Source organism: Diorhabda sublineata, chromosome 1, assembly GCF_026230105.1.
Source record: "Diorhabda sublineata isolate icDioSubl1.1 chromosome 1, icDioSubl1.1, whole genome shotgun sequence".
NCBI lineage: Eukaryota > Metazoa > Arthropoda > Insecta > Coleoptera > Chrysomelidae > Diorhabda > Diorhabda sublineata.
The window spans coordinates 4,682,930-4,702,528 of NC_079474.1; the positions used below are offsets into that span (position 1 = coordinate 4,682,930).

Sequence of the window (19,599 nt, forward strand, 5' to 3'; positions counted from 1 at the left end):
TTTTGAGACCTCCTAAACACGATTATGATGGTTTTTCGAATGTCTGTAGTTTATATATATATATATATATATATATATATATATATATATATATATATATATATATATATATATATATATATATCTGTTTAAGCTACAATTCTTATTTTCGTCTCTCGAGTAATTGCTATGGGTCCGATTTGGTTCAAAATTAGCATACATGGCTTTTTTAGCGGCGGATTGATGTTATTAGAGTTTGGTTGAAAACAAATGAATATTTCGAGGGTCGCAGTGCAAAAAAAGTTGTTTTTGACCTTTGCTCACCTCTGCAGGTCAAACGAAAAGCGACTGAAAAATGAAATTTCACATGTAGGTTCAATTAGTTGCGAGATGATTTCCTGTCTAAGGTCGAAACTTTCCATCTCCACCCCTCTCCATTTTATGGTCACTTTTGTTATATTTTCTTATTTTTTGGCCAGAAAAAGTTTAACTAGAGGGTTCGAACTTCGCATGCAAGTAGGAGTGATGTTGAAGAATTGTCTTTCTCAAGTTCAAAGTTTTATTCTTCAGTTCTTCTAGCACAAAACGCCCGAAATCATTTTGATCGTTGTAATTGTTGAACTGGACCGCCTCCTATTTAATGAATAATACGAGTATGATCGTTGCTAGGGTGATTTTTTTTACTTCTCATTTTCGAAATTTCTTGTCGTTATGTCCATTTTTTTTCTTTGTTGCCAATTGGAATTGAACAAGAGGGTTCGAGATCACCGGGTCTATCGCCGAGTATTCAGTAGAATAATTATCAACTCCTTTCTCTTCTATTCTCTCTGAAAATCCATTCGAGATACAATTATAAAATTGCTGATGAATAGAAACTAATCAAGGAGCTTGTGAAGCAACAAACACTTAGTTGTCAAACGATTTATGAGAAATCATTCATTGTTTTGACAATTTTCATCCAAAACGAGTGAAAAATAAAATGTTACGTGTTAAAAACAGTATCAATTGAGTGATTGTGTGAATTGAGAATGCCAAGTAAAGATTGGAAGAAAAAACAAGATCGCCGAGCACGTTACAATCATTTTAAAGACGATGGAAATATTTGTTTGTGTATTAGTTAAATTCTTCATTCGACTTTCGTGATGGAGCTGCTGCTCACGGCTTTTTTAATAATTTTGGAAAAGAAGATAAAAATTGACGTTTTGGCTCAACTTCAGTCTTTATCAAAATATTTATTAAGTCGAAACGTCAATTTTTATCTTTCTCTCCAAAATTATTAAAAAAACTAATTTCAAAACAAAAGAGATCTAAAATCAATAACATTTAAAAGCATTAATAAATTAAAAATATACCGCGATGACAGTTTCAAAATACAAGGAAATTTTTTAGAGAAAAAAAAATGTGGACGTGAGAACGTTTGGAATTTCGTATTCAGTTTTTTTGCCAGCGACTTTGCAATTGCCGGGGTGTCATATGAGTCGATTTTTTTGCTCACAAGTGTAGTATTTGATGTGGAGAATGGACAAATTAATTTGTTAGATATTGTAAGTGACTATACAACAGTAGTGACTACTGCTCGACAATAATTAATGAAAAAGGAATATTTTATAACAAAAAACGTAAAAGGGGGATAGACATAGAATCACATGTAGTATTTGTACTTACTTTTTGGTAGATAAGTTTATTTATAAATGTTTATATGTACAAAAATAAAAAATCCAAATCATATTATTTTATCCAACGTTTTATTTTTTTATCATTCTTATGTTGGTCAATTTTTTTGTTTAATATTAACCCATAGGCTAGAGAATTACTAGTAGACTTGTTATTCACGGAATTAACATAAAAATATGTTGAAATATGGGCGTAACTACTGCTCTTTATCAAGTTGTGTCATCTCTCGGCCTTCAAGTTCTTTCATGAATAAATAAAAGGTGAACCACATTGTTTTTGATATACGAGTTGAAAATAGAAAAATTTTTAAAAATCATATAATTTCGGTTTATCAAATTCAAAAATATCGGTCTACTAAATTTTTAGTATTAAAAACAAAATGAAAATATTTTATTTTTCATTAATATAATCTTCTCAAGCCTATGAAACGCACATTAGGTTTTATTAAAAAACTTTAACCGCTAGTGTGTAATACTAACTTGCAAATCTCGGTGTGTGTGGGTTAGGTGTGGCCCAAGGTGTGGGTTCTGGTCTGTTTCAAACATTACATGCTGCTCCTCCATCTGGTCCATTCGGTAGCTCTTCATTGGGAAATATCGGATCATCTGCTACCACTACATCTTTGCATACAGGTAGGAAACAATTGTATCAAAATTATAAATGGTAAAATCATAAAACTTGTATAATAATGTAATTATGTGTATACCACAATAGTTTGAACCACTTATTTTAATTAAATTTCGGAATGAGAACTTTCATTCATTTCATTTAATAATCTTATTTGCAATACTTTAATTTCCAAACGCAAATTGTATCATTTTGCTTATACTTGTAGCAGATTTGGTAACTTTGATAAATGCATTGTATATAAAGCTAAAATGCGACAGAAATATATTAAAAGAAAATCTGCTTTCGATTTCTTAGTGAAATATTGGGATTTTGACACATGCAAGACGTATTAAATAACGAGACTGGTGGTATAAAATATTTTATTTTGATATTATGTATATTTTTTCATTATCACCTTCAATATAGACCCCTCCTCTATCCCTACATCGCTCCATGCGAATCTTCCATTCTTCGAAACAGTCTTTTTCTGTCAGTTCCTTCAGGACTCGCACCGTTTCTTCTTTCACAACTTCAACAGACTCAAATCTTGTTCCTTTTAATGCAAATTTAACCTTAGGAAAGAGGTTGACGTTGCACAGTGTAAGATTCGGTAAGAATAAAGTGGGTGGTCTAACTCTGGGATGCCGTACTTGCGAGCTTCTTGTTAATCAAATGTGAGGATTCAGGCACCAATTTCACACACACTTTTCGCACACGTTAAAATTTGTCGCACTCATTCTTTGTCAATTCCTATATATTCAGCAATCGCACGAATACTTAGCCGCCGGTCAGATCTAATAATATTACCAACTTTTTTGATATTTTCATCCGTTTTTGACATGGAAGGACGACTCGAACGTGAATAATCTTCATCATCTTCTAGGGGCCATGTTGTAAATATCTATAGACGTCACCGATAACTTCGGAGGGGTAACTCGATAAACCGAATCAGTGGAAAATTCGTCCAACATCTTTTGATTGGTGGAAATGCGTTGGAAAACTTTTTTCCCTATCAGAACGTTCCTAGTGTTCAAATAAATTGAAAATTTCTTTAATTTCTTATTTATTAGACCTAAATGTTGTTGATTTTAGGTCTCTTCTGTTTTGAAATCAGTTTTTTGTAATAATTTTTTAAAAGAAAGATAAAAATTGACGTTTCGACTTAACTAGTCTTTATCTAACAAGATTACCAACTTTTTTTGATATTTTCATCCGCTTTTGACGTGGAAGAACGATTCGAACGGATGCGACAAACACTCTTTCAATAAATTATAATTTTCAGTTGCAGTTTTTCCAAGTTTCATGTGAAAGTTTTCAACAATCCGTTGCTCTACATTTACTTCGATTATTTTTACGGCAAAACAAAAAATCCCCTCGATACAAACGAAGGCCAGAGCTATGCTAGCTTGTCTACAGTCACGGTAGACATCGCATTCGAAAGAATAGTCTTTGGCACACGCGTACTTTTTCTGTAGCACCTCTAGTCTCGTTACTTCATAGCCACATCTCGTACAGACATGCTAATAGTGCCGATTTTTTTTCTGTTTAGATAATTTGACGGGCTTAGGTCTAACGACCACCTCTACAGCTCGAAGGGACTCTTTCGATCGCAACACATCTGCTTTTTCGCCATCATTGGAATACAGACAGAAATGGCCGACGTCATACAATATCGGCAACAGTCCGAGTCCATTAACGGGAAGTCTGACACCACCACCACCTACTGCTCCTTTACAACTTGGCGGTCTCGTCAATTCTCGCGTATTATCCGCTGCGCCAGGTGCAGAAGCTAAGTACAGAAATTCCGTTGCTGCAGGACTGAACACGACGGCCATTTTCGGTTCGACTAATAGTCTATTTACTAAGATAAATTCGACATTGACTACCGTTCCGACGACACTGGATAAAGGTCCTCAAGGTCGATCAAGACTGCTGGAAGATTTCAGAAATAACAGATATCCCAACTTACAATTAAGGTGAGTTTGTATGACATTTGATAACAAGTGAAATTTTTTAATTACCAACGGTATTAATCGGAATATTCGATGGTCTCAGTAACCGGCGAAGAGGTGAAACTAAGTTCGTCTGGAACCAAGGCGTCGAATAGTTTGTTCTCGGTCGTATTTGTGAGGTCTGTTAGTTATTGCACGACTCTTCACAGTTGATGCACAGTTTGGCTTATTCGAGGCCAGCTTTTTTTAAACCTACATGCTGTTGCGCAGGTCCTGACGCATCTGCATGACGCTAGACGCATTAGTTAGGGAGGAATAAAAGCTTGTAGAGTGGTGATCGGTTCCTAGCCATTTGAATCTCGGCTCCATCACCAATCTTCAGAATTTTTCGCAACCCCCAATAATTACTACTGCACCTTCAAACTGAGTTGTTTAGCTCTAGCTGCTGATTGTGGCAGTGCAGCTGTTTTTGGTAGGGTTGCCTTCTTATAATTAACATCTGAAGCTTTTTAGTCCTTCCTGTGTACTTTGATCAAGAATCTTTCTCCTACTTTAGGAAATTGCCTCAGGGTTTTTGAACACATTTACAACATCGGCAACTTGGGCATTCCTGGGGAAAGAAACATAATGGGTTCTTTAATGGTTTTGTTTTCCAATAGAAGAGTAGGTGGTTGGATGAACGTTTCCCTGTCCTGATGTCATTTCCATCCACCACCACAGTAAATTTATTTTATGAAATATAGAATACAATTATTTAACTTAAACAATATAATGAATCTGTTACAACAGTTTATTATCTAAGCAAGGAAAATTTTTGCGAAAATATCACTATACAGAAATATGGTGCCTTTTGAGCGCGTGCCAGATTTTGGTCAAAAATTTCATTGGGCAAAAGATGTATGGATGGTTGCCAGGATGTAGTATGGATGGTGACCTACCTAATAGGTTCTATCCTCAAATTGAAATGTTATCGAAACATCTAGATTGTTTCTTTTTACTAAAATCTTCTTTGAAAATGGTCGTTTTTACTTATTATTGAATTTTTTGTTGAGACAAAAAAACGAAATAATAAATAAATATTATTTTTTAGGGATCTGGCTAACCACATCGTTGAATTTTCACAAGATCAACATGGATCGCGATTCATACAACAAAAATTGGAACGCGCGACTGCTACAGAAAAACAAATGGTATTCAATGAGATCTTATCAGCTGCTTACAATCTAATGACCGACGTTTTTGGTAATTACGTCATACAAAAGTTCTTCGAATTCGGTACTCCTGAACAGAAGACTACACTTGCGCAAAAGGTAAGATTACATGATCCATTTATACACTCACATTCGACATGCAAAATTCCACTTAGTTCCCTAGCCAGGAATGTCGTAAAAAAGTGAACGAAAGTAACAGCAACGTCTGTAAATTTTCAATTTCTTGGAATTGAACGAGTTTGTCTGGTGTTTGAAAAGCTCTTTTTCTTGCAGCAATAATATCTTGGTTGGAAAGTTTCATACATTTATATGTTCCATGATCCAGATATCTAAAATAACAATTTAAATAACTTCTTAAACTTTTTTTTAGGTTCGTGGGCATGTATTGCCATTGGCTTTACAGATGTACGGATGCCGTGTAATACAGAAAGCATTAGAATCTATTCCTCCTGAGCAACAGCAAGAAATCGTTAGAGAATTGGACGGACACGTTTTGAAATGTGTTAAAGACCAAAACGGTAATCACGTGGTGCAGAAATGTATCGAATGTGTTGATCCCAATGCTTTGCAGGTAAATAACGATTCAAAAAAAAAAAATACAAATATTCGGAATTATGTAATATTAATTATTTTATTTTGTTTTTAGTTCATTATTTCATCATTCTCTGGACAAGTATACACTTTATCGACCCATCCATACGGATGTAGAGTAATTCAGCGCATCTTAGAACATTGTACACCTGATCAGACAACGCCTATCTTGGCTGAACTACATCAACATACTGATCAGTTGATTCAAGATCAATTCGGAAATTATGTTATCCAACATGTACTGGGTAAGCAGATATAAAGTCTATTATTGCTGTTTGAATCCAAATTACTTCACCATACCAATTGGCATTACAGCTCGTTGTGAGCCTTGGCATTTCACCTCCAAGTTGGTATATTCTTCACTAACCATCCCCATTCTCTCGCATTGATTGTTTATGAACTTGATCCGGATTCTGCTATTGTATGTTTTAGCATTCATGATCCTCATAGGCATCCATTCTTTACATGTAGCCGAACCATCTCAACTTTTGAGATTTACTGAATCAGACGATGTTTTCATTACCTAGTATTTCATCGATTTCTGTATTATTTCGGATTCTCCAATTTATTTCGTTCATTCTAATTCTTCCAAACATTCTTCTGATATTTTTTTTTTCAAATAATCTTTCTTATTAGTGTCCTGTAGATGTCTCAAAGTTATTTCTGATTAAAAATTGATCCTGCACTACATTCTTACAAATTCTAAATTTATGTATTTATGTAACTTTTTAGAGCATGGAAAACCGGAAGATAAATCTCAGTTGATCAATAGCGTTAGAGGAAAGGTATTGGTACTGAGTCAACATAAATTTGCTAGTAACGTTGTGGAAAAATGCGTGACACATGCCACTAGAGCAGAAAGGGCTCTACTCATTGAAGAAGTATGCGGATTTAATGACAAGTAAGTAAAAAATATACCGTTAACATATAACAAGGTCAATAAGCTGTAAATGGTCAGGATAAGACTTGAAGATACTTGTTATATCCATCAACAGGTGAAGATTGAAATCTTTGTGTCATCTTAACATCAAGATGTAAGGTTATATAACATCATCTACAGTTAGTTAAAGCCCAACAGTGAAAAATTTGGATTCTTGCTTATTTATTAATACTGTGAATGCATATATTATTGGAATATATTGTATATGCATATATTGTTAGCTTTGAAGGCCCTGAACGCTGTTGAGTATACGTCCAAGCTAGCTTAGGAGTACAAAAAAATTCTAAAAGCATTAGATAACAGAAACAAAGTAATTCTAATGTGACTATCAGGGTATATAAGGCAAAGAAGAAGCAGATAGCTTTGCCTAAAAAGAGGCAACGACTCCGAGTTTTTACCAAAGTCCTACTGTGGCCTCTATAATGAACTGAATGCTAAAAAATGAGATATAAAAACACTCAAGGCCTAAGACAAACTATTAACAATATCAACTTAGACATCTGGCGAAGTTCTCGAGATGTCCAGAAACGTCTTAAGCTAGTGGTCAGTCTTCTGATTGACCAAATACCACTTTAAGACTTACAAACATAGCAAAGAACGACAACTGTAGTTTCTGCGGGCAAGCCCTAGCGACAGCAAGACATTTTCACTGTGAATGACTGTTCTTCCGCGTCAAGGTCCTTATAGTTTTTTTTCGATTTTGTTTCGCAGTATGTTGAGATCTACATTCTGCTAATTGTGCGGGTCACTACAGATTCTTTCAAAAAAAGTCGGATAATAATTCAGATATCTCCAATAATCACACAGAAATAACAGTTTTTAAGAAAATTATTTATTTCTTATTTTAGGGTTGTAAGCATTAACTCATTCTTTTTTAGAGTAAAATCGACTGGTGTTCGAAAAAATGAAGTGCACAATTTTAGGGATTGTCGCAATAATATCCTAGTATAACTTTTTTTGAAACATTTCCAAAGATTTAAGAAGCGTTGGTCGTTTTTTAGGAGTTTTTGAAAAAAAAAGGGAATAAATGAAAACTGAGACCTTTCAGACGCGAAATTAAATCGTAATAAAAATTTTCTTGTTACCTAGTTGTCGTAGACAACTAATATTTTTTTATCTTCAGAAAATTTTACAATTATTAGAAAAATATCACCTGTACACGTTGATTCAGCTAATCGTAGTCTACAATGTATTTAAATGTTTTTTGTGGTACTTATGAACATTTTGAATTGTTATTTGTTTTATTGATGACTAATCTTTTGTTTTTACTAGCGCTCTACACGTAATGATGAAAGATCAGTACGCTAATTACGTGGTGCAGAAAATGATTGACGTTAGCGAACCTACACAGCGCAAGGTGTTGATGCACAAGATACGCCCTCATTTGAATTCATTGCGAAAATATACATACGGCAAACACATCATTGCCAAATTGGAAAAGTATTTCATGAAAGCACCAGGATCGCTCAGCTCCATCGGAGGGGAGCTCGGCCCCATCGGTCCTCCTACTAACGGTGTGCTCTAAGGACATTTAATTCGGAAGTAAAACATTTCTTTTTAATCATGTTTTATTTAATTTTGATTCCAGTATTTTTTTTCGAGTTGATTCTTTTATTTTTTTTCCTTGAATGACTGCCATGTAAGGTAGTTCATTTAAATATTTTTTTCTTTCGTAATTTTTTTTATCATGAATTTTTCTACTTTATTTTTCATTTTAAGGTTAGTAATAGTTAAGGTTTATCATGTACACATATTGTCTTGTATTATAATTGTAATTTATGTAATTTGACTTATTATTATTATTATGTTTCTTTTTCCAATAATTAATTGCGTTGATTGGCTTTTGTTTTTCGACACATTGCTGGTAATAGTGATTTTTTAGGTTTAGTGAGTCCTGATTTTATTTTCTTTTCTGTATCGTTTCGATGCGATTAGGATCATTTGAAATAAAAGCAAAAGACAAGCAATTAAATGAAGCAACGTGCATGTTCATTTTTGTCTCCTAACGGAATAAGTTTTCTAAAAAATAAAATAATCAAAAGATGAATCTCATTTATTATTCTTGTTTCGCGTCCTATGAAAAGAAACAATTTTGTAAATAAAACGATTTTTTCTAGGAAGTAAACTGAATATTTTCCAAAAAGATTTGTTGGTAATAAAAAGTATTTTTGTTCTTTCTAGAAATTATTGCCCATTTCTCCTGACAGTAAGTTAATTAATGTGATAAGGTCCTCAGGAAATAGACTTGAACATCATCAGAATTCATCAAAATAAAATGTTTTCTAAAATTCGCACGTCATCCAACACACGCTTGTTCTTTTTTCAAAATTTTCCCAAAAAACAAATATATGGAAAACATCTTTTTAAAATTGCCCCTATCAAATAATCACTATTCGTAATTTTTTAAAGGGGTTTTTTTAAATAAAATTTTTTGGGATTCTTTAAAAATTATAATCAACCTAACATACACGCCGTTTGCATTTATATTAGGACTTAGGGTTTTTATCATTATATTAGAAAAGTTTCTTAGATGTCGGCCGCTTTGTTTCGCTAACTGTCGAGAAAAACTTCACAAATATTTTTTCAAGATTTAGAGACACGAGATTTTTGAACGGCTAAAATGTATAAAATATTTTTTCCTCATTATTGTTATTCCATCATTCCAAAATAATAATTATCATAAAATAATATACCAATGAAACAAGTGTTTTCAATAATATTTTTATCATTCACGGGGTAGTTATTAAACCTCGACAGAATCATTTTTTATCATTTTCTTTTTAGCAATTTTAGAATTAATTAAGAAAAACACAAATTATAAATCAAAAAACTATTTTTTTAACACTAGTTTGTTTCAACCGTCTAAAATTTTCTCTTTTTCATCATTTCAATTTCTTCTTTATCAAAGTTTGTTAACATTGCAACCTAAATGTATCAAAATGGACATAAATTAGGGAATAAATATTTGTAAAGTTCCATTATGAAATAAATGAAGAACCAGTACAAATAGAACAAAAATCCATATTTATTGATGTAGCTTCAAAGATTTGTCATAGTTTGGTACAATTTTTTGTCGTCTTCTGTTTATTGATTCATTAGGTCAGTGGCGGCACTATATACCACATGTGAACGTCAACGATATCAGATTTTTGAGGGCTCTTTCATTTCATGAATAAAATAAATGAGTTTTTCGGCTTTTAGTCTAATTGAGCTCAACAATGTTAATTTCAAATCCTGTTACGGACTTCTTGAATCCAGCTTTGTAAAGAATTAATAGCGACTTGGACTTGAGTAGATTACCAACTGCCGATAGAGAGAGAAACGACATCGGTATACCACTCTCTATTTCTCTCTGCTCTATTCTGATGATGGGATCGAAATGACGTCGATGTTTCAACCGGTAGGAACTCCAAAAGAGAAGAATAACAAGTTAAGATATTATAAACAAGTAGAGGGAGGGTAAAATGATGCTCTTTCTTTCTCTTCCAATAGTATAATTACACTTACATGCCGCTCTCTCTATCTTTAACTCTATGGGTTGGACATAGTCATGAAAACCACTATTGAATCGTCCATTTCGGTTTTACCTCGAACCTCGTAGATTTGTAGATGAATTTTACTTGGTTTAACGGTGTTCGCCTTCGAAAAACCAAATTTCAGAAATAATCATTTCAAACAAAGCTCTACAACGAACAATAAGTTCAGAATAGCTTTCCGATGTTTTATTAGACTCATAGTATATATCTCACCTATTTCATTCCCTAAACCTTGATAATTGCTAAGATATTGAAAATCTCCATTATTCCAACTCCAAACACTATGTTTTGCGAGTACAAAATAACTAAGAACATAAACTTTATTACATTGGAACAGTTGACGTTGGGTTATCAGTCTGCTGTACATACAACGCTAACTAACTGGTATACCAATAATCAAGCAATTGAAGATATTGAAAACAATCTAACATTGGGAAAAAGTCGATAATAAAATGAATTGAAATGAAGGAAACAAGGAAGAATGTTGAAAGAGTAGAAGGAAACAAATAACCTTCAATTATGAATTCAAATGAAGAAACAGAAGCAATTGTGGGATGCTGTCTTAAGAATAATTAAGATTCATTCAGGAAGCTAGTACACACCGAAAAACAAATTCTTAAGATACTAGATTACTTCACTAAATTATTCAACAAGTACCAATTCCCTGGAGCCATCTTCTTGGATGTCAGCAAAGTCTTCGACCGTGTCTAACATCAAGGCCATATATTCAAGATGAAATAAATAGGATGTTCAATAAGGCAGGTGGAAATTGGGACACGTATAGCACGTGTGAGGTAGCGTGACACGACTAGTGCATGCTACATATGCTGCGCGGTGATCCGCATATTGGACACGCGTTTTCAAATAAGAAACTGTGAGGTTTGGATTTGATTGGCAGTTTGAAACTATCTGGCATCAAATAATATCTTGACATTTTGACAATCGAACTAAACAATTGTTGTTATTGAACTTGAGTTCTGAATCAGAATCGGTTGATGATGCTGAGGAGGAAATGTCGTTTTATTTCTTGATGATAAAGAAATTTAAAGGATTTGATAAATTTATTCTATCGAAGAGAAAAAAGAGTAGAAAATTCACAATTACAACTAAAATGAGTGATACTGATTTTGCTAATTATTTCCGAATGAATTGAAACCAGTTGCAGAAGTACATAAGATGATTCGACATAATACCCCAAAGACCCCAAATCCGATTCTTTAGTTTCGTCTTCATATAATCACCATTTTTTGTATCGTCATTCTGTCATTTCTTTTTTCGTAGAAAAATTAAGGAAAGACTTGCTAGACACTCACAAGTGTGTAACAACAAACTGTGTCTGCAGGACACGTTTGTGAGCTCACGCGTGTCCCAATTTGCGCCTAGCCTAACTTTGACGAAACTGCTGTTGTCGATAGTTTGATCTGTTCAAATGAAATGTATTTTTTTATAACAACTTTTTATTATTATTCACATGAGACTATTGGAATGGAACTAACTTTTTTGTAAATAATTATTATATTTAAAATATCATTTTCCGAAAAAAGAATCTTGTTGTTTCTACCTCTTATTATTACGTTTGTAAAATATGTTAATTTGTCATAGAAAAAAAGAAACTAATATTTCAGAGATATATTTATTGAGTTGATATCGTATTCAAATTGATTATGTAAAAAAGACTCGAGGAAATTTTTATCGACTTGTAAAATAATAAAATCCCTATGATGTAAATATAATTTGTAAAAAAAATATGTAATTTTTCTTGTACATATTGTGAAGGATTTAACGGTAGTTGAAAGGAAACATCGCGGGCCGTCCTAGATCGTTTGGAATCCTGTTACTCCAAGAAATCTAGATAAATGAAAAGCTAAAGCCGAAAAAAATTCTTGTACTCTGTTTATTGCCATCCTATTTCATATTTGACGCAGTTGCTAAATGTATTGAATTCTTGATAGCGAAAAGCAACTGTAATAAATTTAGTTTTAATTAAAGCATATACAGAGTACATATTAACTAATTAATATTTCTATTTGTCTTGTGGTATATGGAAAAAATTCCTCTTAGACACATGTAAGCTGTTTAAATGGTAGGAAGTATTTTACAAAAAAAATGTAGAACTTGATGGCACTATTTTCTTTTTACAATTTTAAATTTAAATCGTGTAAATTTTTCTCAGATTCCATTTTAATATTAACAACAATTATCAATGTCTATGATACACTAAACGGACGTTCCAATTCTGCGAACATCTCTATTCAGTATGCACTAATTTTTTTTTATTTATCGGTGTTTTCATATCATTAAATGTCACTTGTCGTAGTCGATTATTTCCATTGAGAAGTTATCAGTACTTTGGGACGTCTCATATACTTTTATTGCATTTATGACTTTGTTTTCCCAAGCTAACCTTTAGGAATAACCATATTTGTACACATTTTCACTGTTAACATAAATTTAGATAATATTTATATTTAAAGATCATGTCTTACATTGACCGACGATTAAATTATTTCACTAGAACCAAAAATTGAAGGCAAATTTCATTTAACAATCGAGTACATATTTATATCAACAAATCCTTCAAAAAGGAGCCAGGAAGAAAATAACACGTCCAGTACACAACCTCTACAAAGGAAATTCAAATTGTTTCCTTTTTATTTTTCCATTAAAATACTTTTTAAATCTTAGTTGCCGTTTTATCATCAAAATAGGCGATAAATTTTGAAATCAAATTTTGAGGTTATAAAACAGGAAAAAATCGCTGGGGACCAGATCTGGTGAATACGTGAATTTTAGTCAAGGCCATTATACGGTGCGTTGTCCTGATGGAATTACTTATCCTGTCTTTACATTTTGTGGGCCATGTCCGTCCGCAAGCAGCTCTTCTTAGCTCATATGCTAAAGGCTGGGTCCATTGGCCCAATCAAATAAATTTCTTCGGTAATTTGAAGAATTTTGAAATGTAGTATGAATAGAGAAAATTTTTGAGAAATGCAGGATTGTAGTGCAAAGACACCTGAAATTTAATTGCGCTTTATCAGATCATAAATTACAAACTTTCATAGGTTTGGCCTTGTAGTTGTATCTTTTGAAATTCTATTTTTGAAAAACTTTCTAAATTATAAATGTATAATGAAACTTGATCCATGTTTTATGCTTTTCATCGGCGTAAGTAGCTAAAATAATCAAACTAACCACATACACACAATCACGAATTTTTATATAAACTGAATCTCGGTTATGCGCATAAGTCGTTTCGTGAAAAGGGCAGTTGACAAAGGTTTCTCTCAGCTTTATCAACTCTACTAATAATCTAAGAATGTTACAAATAAGTAGCAACTAGGTATATCTATATTTGAAAATTATTCCCTGTCAGCTTATATTTTTGATGAAAATTTTTATTAGCTAACTTTGAGGACTGTTCTATTATATACAATTGTATCCTATTGGAACAATATCTGCGGTATTCAACCATTCGTAAAATAATTGTTCCATTTTTTACCGTTCGAACATGTTCTTTTAAGGAGTGCGGTGTAATTTAATTTTTCTCCTCATTAGATGTACTTATTTAGCCAAAAGCTTGTTCATAAGAACCATTAAGTGTGTAGATCAATCTTCGGTTTCTACTCTAATGTGTGTCAGAAACCATTCTGTAATGCTCCGAATTCTTTGAATATGTTCTTGCAAAAGGAATTACTGAGGTTTCTTAAAAAAATATATTTTCGTTTGTACATTTGTCAGACATGATCTTTAATATCACCGATAATCCAAATAAAACCATAATTTCGGTTATCTTTAGTAAGTGTACACGATTCCGAGTTTTTGTATTATATTGTAATATAGTTTCGTTCGTAATATTTCCAATATATAAAAAATAACACCATTTAACAACCATCCGTCATTTTTAAATGTAACTAGGTAATTTGTACGCTTACCAATGATAACCGTACGGGCAAAATCTGGACCAGATCTCGATATTTTGAATAAAACGGTTCAATTTCAACCATTTTTGAAGATTGGTAAGAAACTAGATTATTTAAAAACCTAAATCTGGTTGTTGTTTTGTCTAATGTGAAATTTAACAATTTCAATGTGCATTTGTAGTAATTAGTGAGAACATACAGTAGGCGAAAATTCGAAAATTATCATTTCTACGGTTTTTAATGATTATATCCATTTTGTGACCCAATTGTCTTTATTCACGATTCACAAATTCCAAATATTCTTCTCTAAACAAGATTTTTTTAATATTCCAGTTCAGTGTTGCCTACGTTCTTTAAATAAATATTTTTAAATACAAATTGATCTGGAATTATATTTATTAAATTCTAGAGCTAATACGATACAATAAATCCCGAAATATAAACATTGTGGTAGATATTTCGGAAATATACCTATCCAAATGGTTGTTTCTTTCTTATTATACATCATCAGTAGTGCTACAGTCTTTCAGGAGGGCCTCGACTGTCTCTAGCATCCAACGCCATTTTTCCAGTCTCTTACAAGAACCATCCAGTTAACTGCACCAATCTTGTAGCATCTTCTCTCTCCATCTTAGCCTTGGTCTCCCTCTGCCTCTGGTCAGTCCATTGGTATAACCTTAAAGTTATTTTTGTGGGCACGCTGTTATCGATGCGTCCTGACCATCTAAGCCTGCCCATCTGGATTGTTGTTATTACGTCTTCTTGAGAGACTCGTTTTAAGTAATTATTTTGACAGTTCAAAATAACATCGATTGGCCTCTGACTAACTCATTAATCAAGTTTATCGAGGCTCCTAAATAAACGAACTTAAATACTATTTCGATATTTTCCAATTGTATTATTTTGAATCGCATTTCTAGCCCTGCGCTTTTTTTCGCAGCCTTAAAACTTTGTCTTATTCGTATTGATCCTTTGCATAATTCTCAAAATTTCTTAGGGTTTTAGAGGTCAGCTCTATGTTGTCTCCGTAGGCAAGCACCTGTATTGTCGATTTTGACTACTTTTTCCAGTGCTGTGTTGAATAGGAGACACGCCTCACGCCTACTGTTGTTTGCAATGGGTCTGAGATTTCATTATGTTTTTTTTTAAATGACATACCACATTTGATATTGTTATCTTTGTCAAATGAATTAAGGTTTTTGGTATGTGTAGTTCATTCATGGCCTGGTCTTGGAATACTATCAAATAACGCCTTAAAATCAATGAAAATGTGGAAGATTGTACTCGTAGTACTTTTCAAGTTTCTGGTGTAGTATGAAAATCTGGTGTGTTGTTATACAGTTTTAGGAAAAACGAAAGTTTTATTTTTCATTGTATTATCAGATTTTGAAATTGATGTATACACCTCTGGTCCACGTTGTATATTTAAAAACAGGGAGAAAAATTCCGTTTTTTGTCGTTTCAAATTGTTATAGTTATTTCGAAAAACTTTCTGAATTACTTTTAATAAATTCTATATAGAATATTTAGTTGAATAGTTTTGTAACATATAATTGGATTTGATTTATTAGGTTTTTCTGGGATTCCAATTTTCTCAAAATAATTATATTTAGCTCAAATTTATTACTACGATAGAACATTGGAAGTTATTAATTTTATTTTTCTCTTGATACTTACAGATATTCAAATGAAACAGTGAAAAGTTACGTATTATGGTTGACGTAATCAAAATATCTTTTTCTAATTTTCCTTAGCTGAAATTAAAGGTTTCGTCAGTGGGATCTGGTCTTTAAGGACACCTACTTATATCCCCCCCTCACTTTCCTAGTGATATGTATATATTATAATAAAAATACGATGTTTTATGTGTTGAGATCATTATTAAATTGTATCACATGTATTTATATAGAAACATAAAAAGTGTTTAATAGTGTAATAATGTAAGATATCCAATTTTGTACTTAGAAATTATTTGTATTTTGTAATTTTTAACCATAACTTTAAAGGGCGTACGGCTGTTTTCGGTTGACAGTTTAAATTTAAAAAAAAAAGTTTAAAAACTCTCATGCTTGAATAATGGATAATTTTTAAAACATATCTATCTTTGAAACGATTCAATCTATAGTATGTTGTATATTTTTTGATAAAAATCGCAATGCTTCACATATATGCAAATTTTCTTATATATATATAAACATACCAGGTATTAATGATACTGTTGCCGAAAACTGTTGCGTTCTATAAGAAAAATAAAACAGTGTGGAGGGGAATAAAGGGTAAGATGGCCATTTCCTTTGAAGATGGCAGACTGATGTAAAGATTACTAAAACAAAAAGATGTAAAGTGTAAATTCCGTTTTGGTTTTCACGTTGTAAAACTGTATAATACATGTGTAAAAATATGAGCCGTACTGGTATCATGTAATTAAATTTGTAAACTATTGTATTTCTAAAATTTTTGGGACAGTCTGTTTCATTGTAATTTTGAGAGGCGGATTACCGAACGGCAAATCCGCCCCGCTTTGTAGGGTAGCTGGATGGGGATCACAATTATCTCGAGTCGTTTCTATACGAAATAAGCCGAACAACACCAAACAATTGCCAATAACAAAATTTTTCTTTAACGTTAATAAACTGTAACATTGTTGCATATAGGGATTGTTACTCAAATTTTTGCAATTATCTCCCTAATAATTTTAACAATTTTTTAAACTATTGATCTTGCAAAAGTACTGATTATATGTTACTGAAACATCTATTGGTGTCTTTTGAAAACTTTGCGAAAACCAAAATCACGTTTTAATGATATCAGAATAAATTTAACAATTTGGTGATATAATGAGAACAAGTGTGACAAAAAAATCATGGTGTCATGGCATATCACAATTTTGAAAATAACAATTCAAATCAAAATTCGAAAAGGGAAATAACAGAGAAAACAGCTCGAAAAGAACTTCTCCCTATTTTGAGACAGACTAGCTAGTTCATGCTGATTTTTTGGGTGATTCGCAATAAATGGAGTAGATTTTGTTTATAAAAAATTTGGAAATAGTTTACGACTCCAACTTCATTGACTAGGGCACTTAATGCTAGCTAAAGCCTTTGCATCATACAATGCCAAACAATAATTGTTGGGAAATTTCAATCGGCCTTTTTGCAACACGTGTTTTTTACCTAACATTACGGAAAAATGATCAAATCTGACAAAATAAATAAGGTCAATTGTCCTTCCAGACTTTTTTTGGAATTTGTATCGATTTTACCACTCACTGTATGCTTTTAGATGAAAAAAAATTACATCTCTTAGCTATAAAATTACTAAATAATTTTTGAGCTTTCCACTTTTTTATGAACTTGGACTATAACGAAAGCAGATATGGCTAAGATTTAATTAGGGTCGCACAGTTTGAAGAAACAGTTCTAGTTTTACCATTTTTTTTGCAAATTATTTTGAATTTTCTATTTATATTAATAATTATACCAAAAAACGTAGCTTACTTTATGAATGTAACTGATACCTAGTTACGTATTTCTGTCCATTTAGTAACAAAATGGCGATTTGTTTTTAACAGTTTTTTGATGTTTTACGAAGTTATGGCAATTGTAATGTTGTAAAGCACCATCTCGAGAGTATCAGTTCACAATACAATATGGCTCTCTGCGAATTACGGCTGTATATTATATTTATTATGCGATCTGTTTCAATGAATGTGTAAATTTAGTTGTCGAGAATGCATGCTAGTTTTTATTAGGATGGTAATATCCAATATGTATAATAATGTATTTCGATTTTATTATTTTTTACCACAGTAGTAATAAATCAATAAATAATTCAATATTCGCTTATGTTCTCTTTTTGTTTCTTCTAATTTTTCTCTATGTACACACTTTTTAAGATAGAGCTTTTTTTCGTTTTTTTTCTTTAGTTTTTTATATTAGCAAATGTTGGGATTGTCATTATTATCCCTAGGGCTAGACTGTTCGATATTGATTCACAAATAAATGTAACAATAATACGTTTCGAGTGGTTTTTTTTTATTTTAATCCTCCCTCTTCCTTTCCCACTTTTAATTACATTCATCGGAATAGTGTAAACCCACCAAGATTTTAATTTTAAAAAACAAACACTAAAACTAACATTTTGTTAGTTAATGAATAGTATACAGAATAAGTCAAATTATGTAACATACTGGAGGAGTTTATTTTATCACCAGAGAAAAAGACTGTTTGTTGTTTCTGAAGTGGATAAATTTATTATCGTAACACTCTTCGGATTGTGAAATTGTCAGTGTTCATATAGTTGAAGTAAAAACAGTGTGTTCACTAGAGACCAAGGATTTATAACTTTTTCTGAAGTTTTGTTGTTTTCCTAAATTACTTTTGTTAACCTCCCAGTCATGAACTGTTTTCTCAAGACAAGAATATTTGGAATACTTGAGGACGTTTCAGAATATTCGATAACTGCATAATTATAGAAGCAAAGGCCAAGTTACCAGAGAAACAAGAATAATGTACCTAACCTCGTTACAAAATTTTTCCTAAACATGAGGAACATACAGATAACATACTATATATGGTGGTTATTCTAGCTCACAGATTATATAGGAAGGCGCATTAAGCGCAGGTATAAAGACGGTTTCTTCAATCCCTGTATTTAGCTTGCAATATTAATTACCGTAAATAAAAGAAGAAAAATTATAAAAAAATTAATAACAGAGTAACAAAGAGTTAATACTTTCTCATCAATCGGGTCCTCACTGGTGTTCGAGTCCAAAAAGAGGTCATAAGTGGGTGGAGAGTAAGAAGAACTTAACCTTAAGTCAAAAAGACCAGCCTCAAATTAACACTAGCTCGTCTACGATTTGAGAACGCATTAGTTGGACTGACGACGAGAAAGCAAAGTGTGCATGGATGGTAACGATTGAAGAAGACGAATCTAAAGAAGACCTAGAGAAAGATTCGCATAGTGTTGCATAAAAGATAATATGGCTTTTGAAGGAGGTTCCTGGATAGTTTGGGCGGACGTTGGACTATGGAAGCAAAAACAGAGTTGGTTTTTATTGAAACTGGCGATGGAGCGAGAGGATTAACGACGAACCGATACGTAGAAGAAATTTTAGAGGCTAACCTCGTGCTCTACGCGAGTTTCATCAGCGATAACTTCATCCTAATGCAGGACAATGCCCGT

General features: G+C 32.4%; 1 protein-coding gene across 4 annotated transcripts in view; it reads left to right on the top strand.

The window, feature by feature from the left end:
- LOC130452518 (maternal protein pumilio-like) overlaps positions 1-18,431 on the top strand; it is a 341,105-nt gene extending 322,674 nt beyond the window's left edge. For 3 of the 4 annotated variants that reach the window (XM_056791847.1, XM_056791846.1, XM_056791849.1), the window contains 7 exons: positions 2,160-2,285; positions 3,812-4,238; positions 5,305-5,524; positions 5,796-5,996; positions 6,072-6,261; positions 6,749-6,917; positions 8,229-18,431. In XM_056791847.1, coding sequence (XP_056647825.1) covers positions 2,160-2,285; positions 3,812-4,238; positions 5,305-5,524; positions 5,796-5,996; positions 6,072-6,261; positions 6,749-6,917; positions 8,229-8,481 — 1,586 coding nt within the window. In that variant the 3' untranslated portion in view covers positions 8,482-18,431. The remainder of the gene's footprint in view (positions 1-2,159; positions 2,286-3,811; positions 4,239-5,304; positions 5,525-5,795; positions 5,997-6,071; positions 6,262-6,748; positions 6,918-8,228) is intronic. The other variant, XM_056791848.1, reaches the window with a different exon arrangement.
- Positions 18,432-19,599: the final 1,168 nt, after the last annotated feature.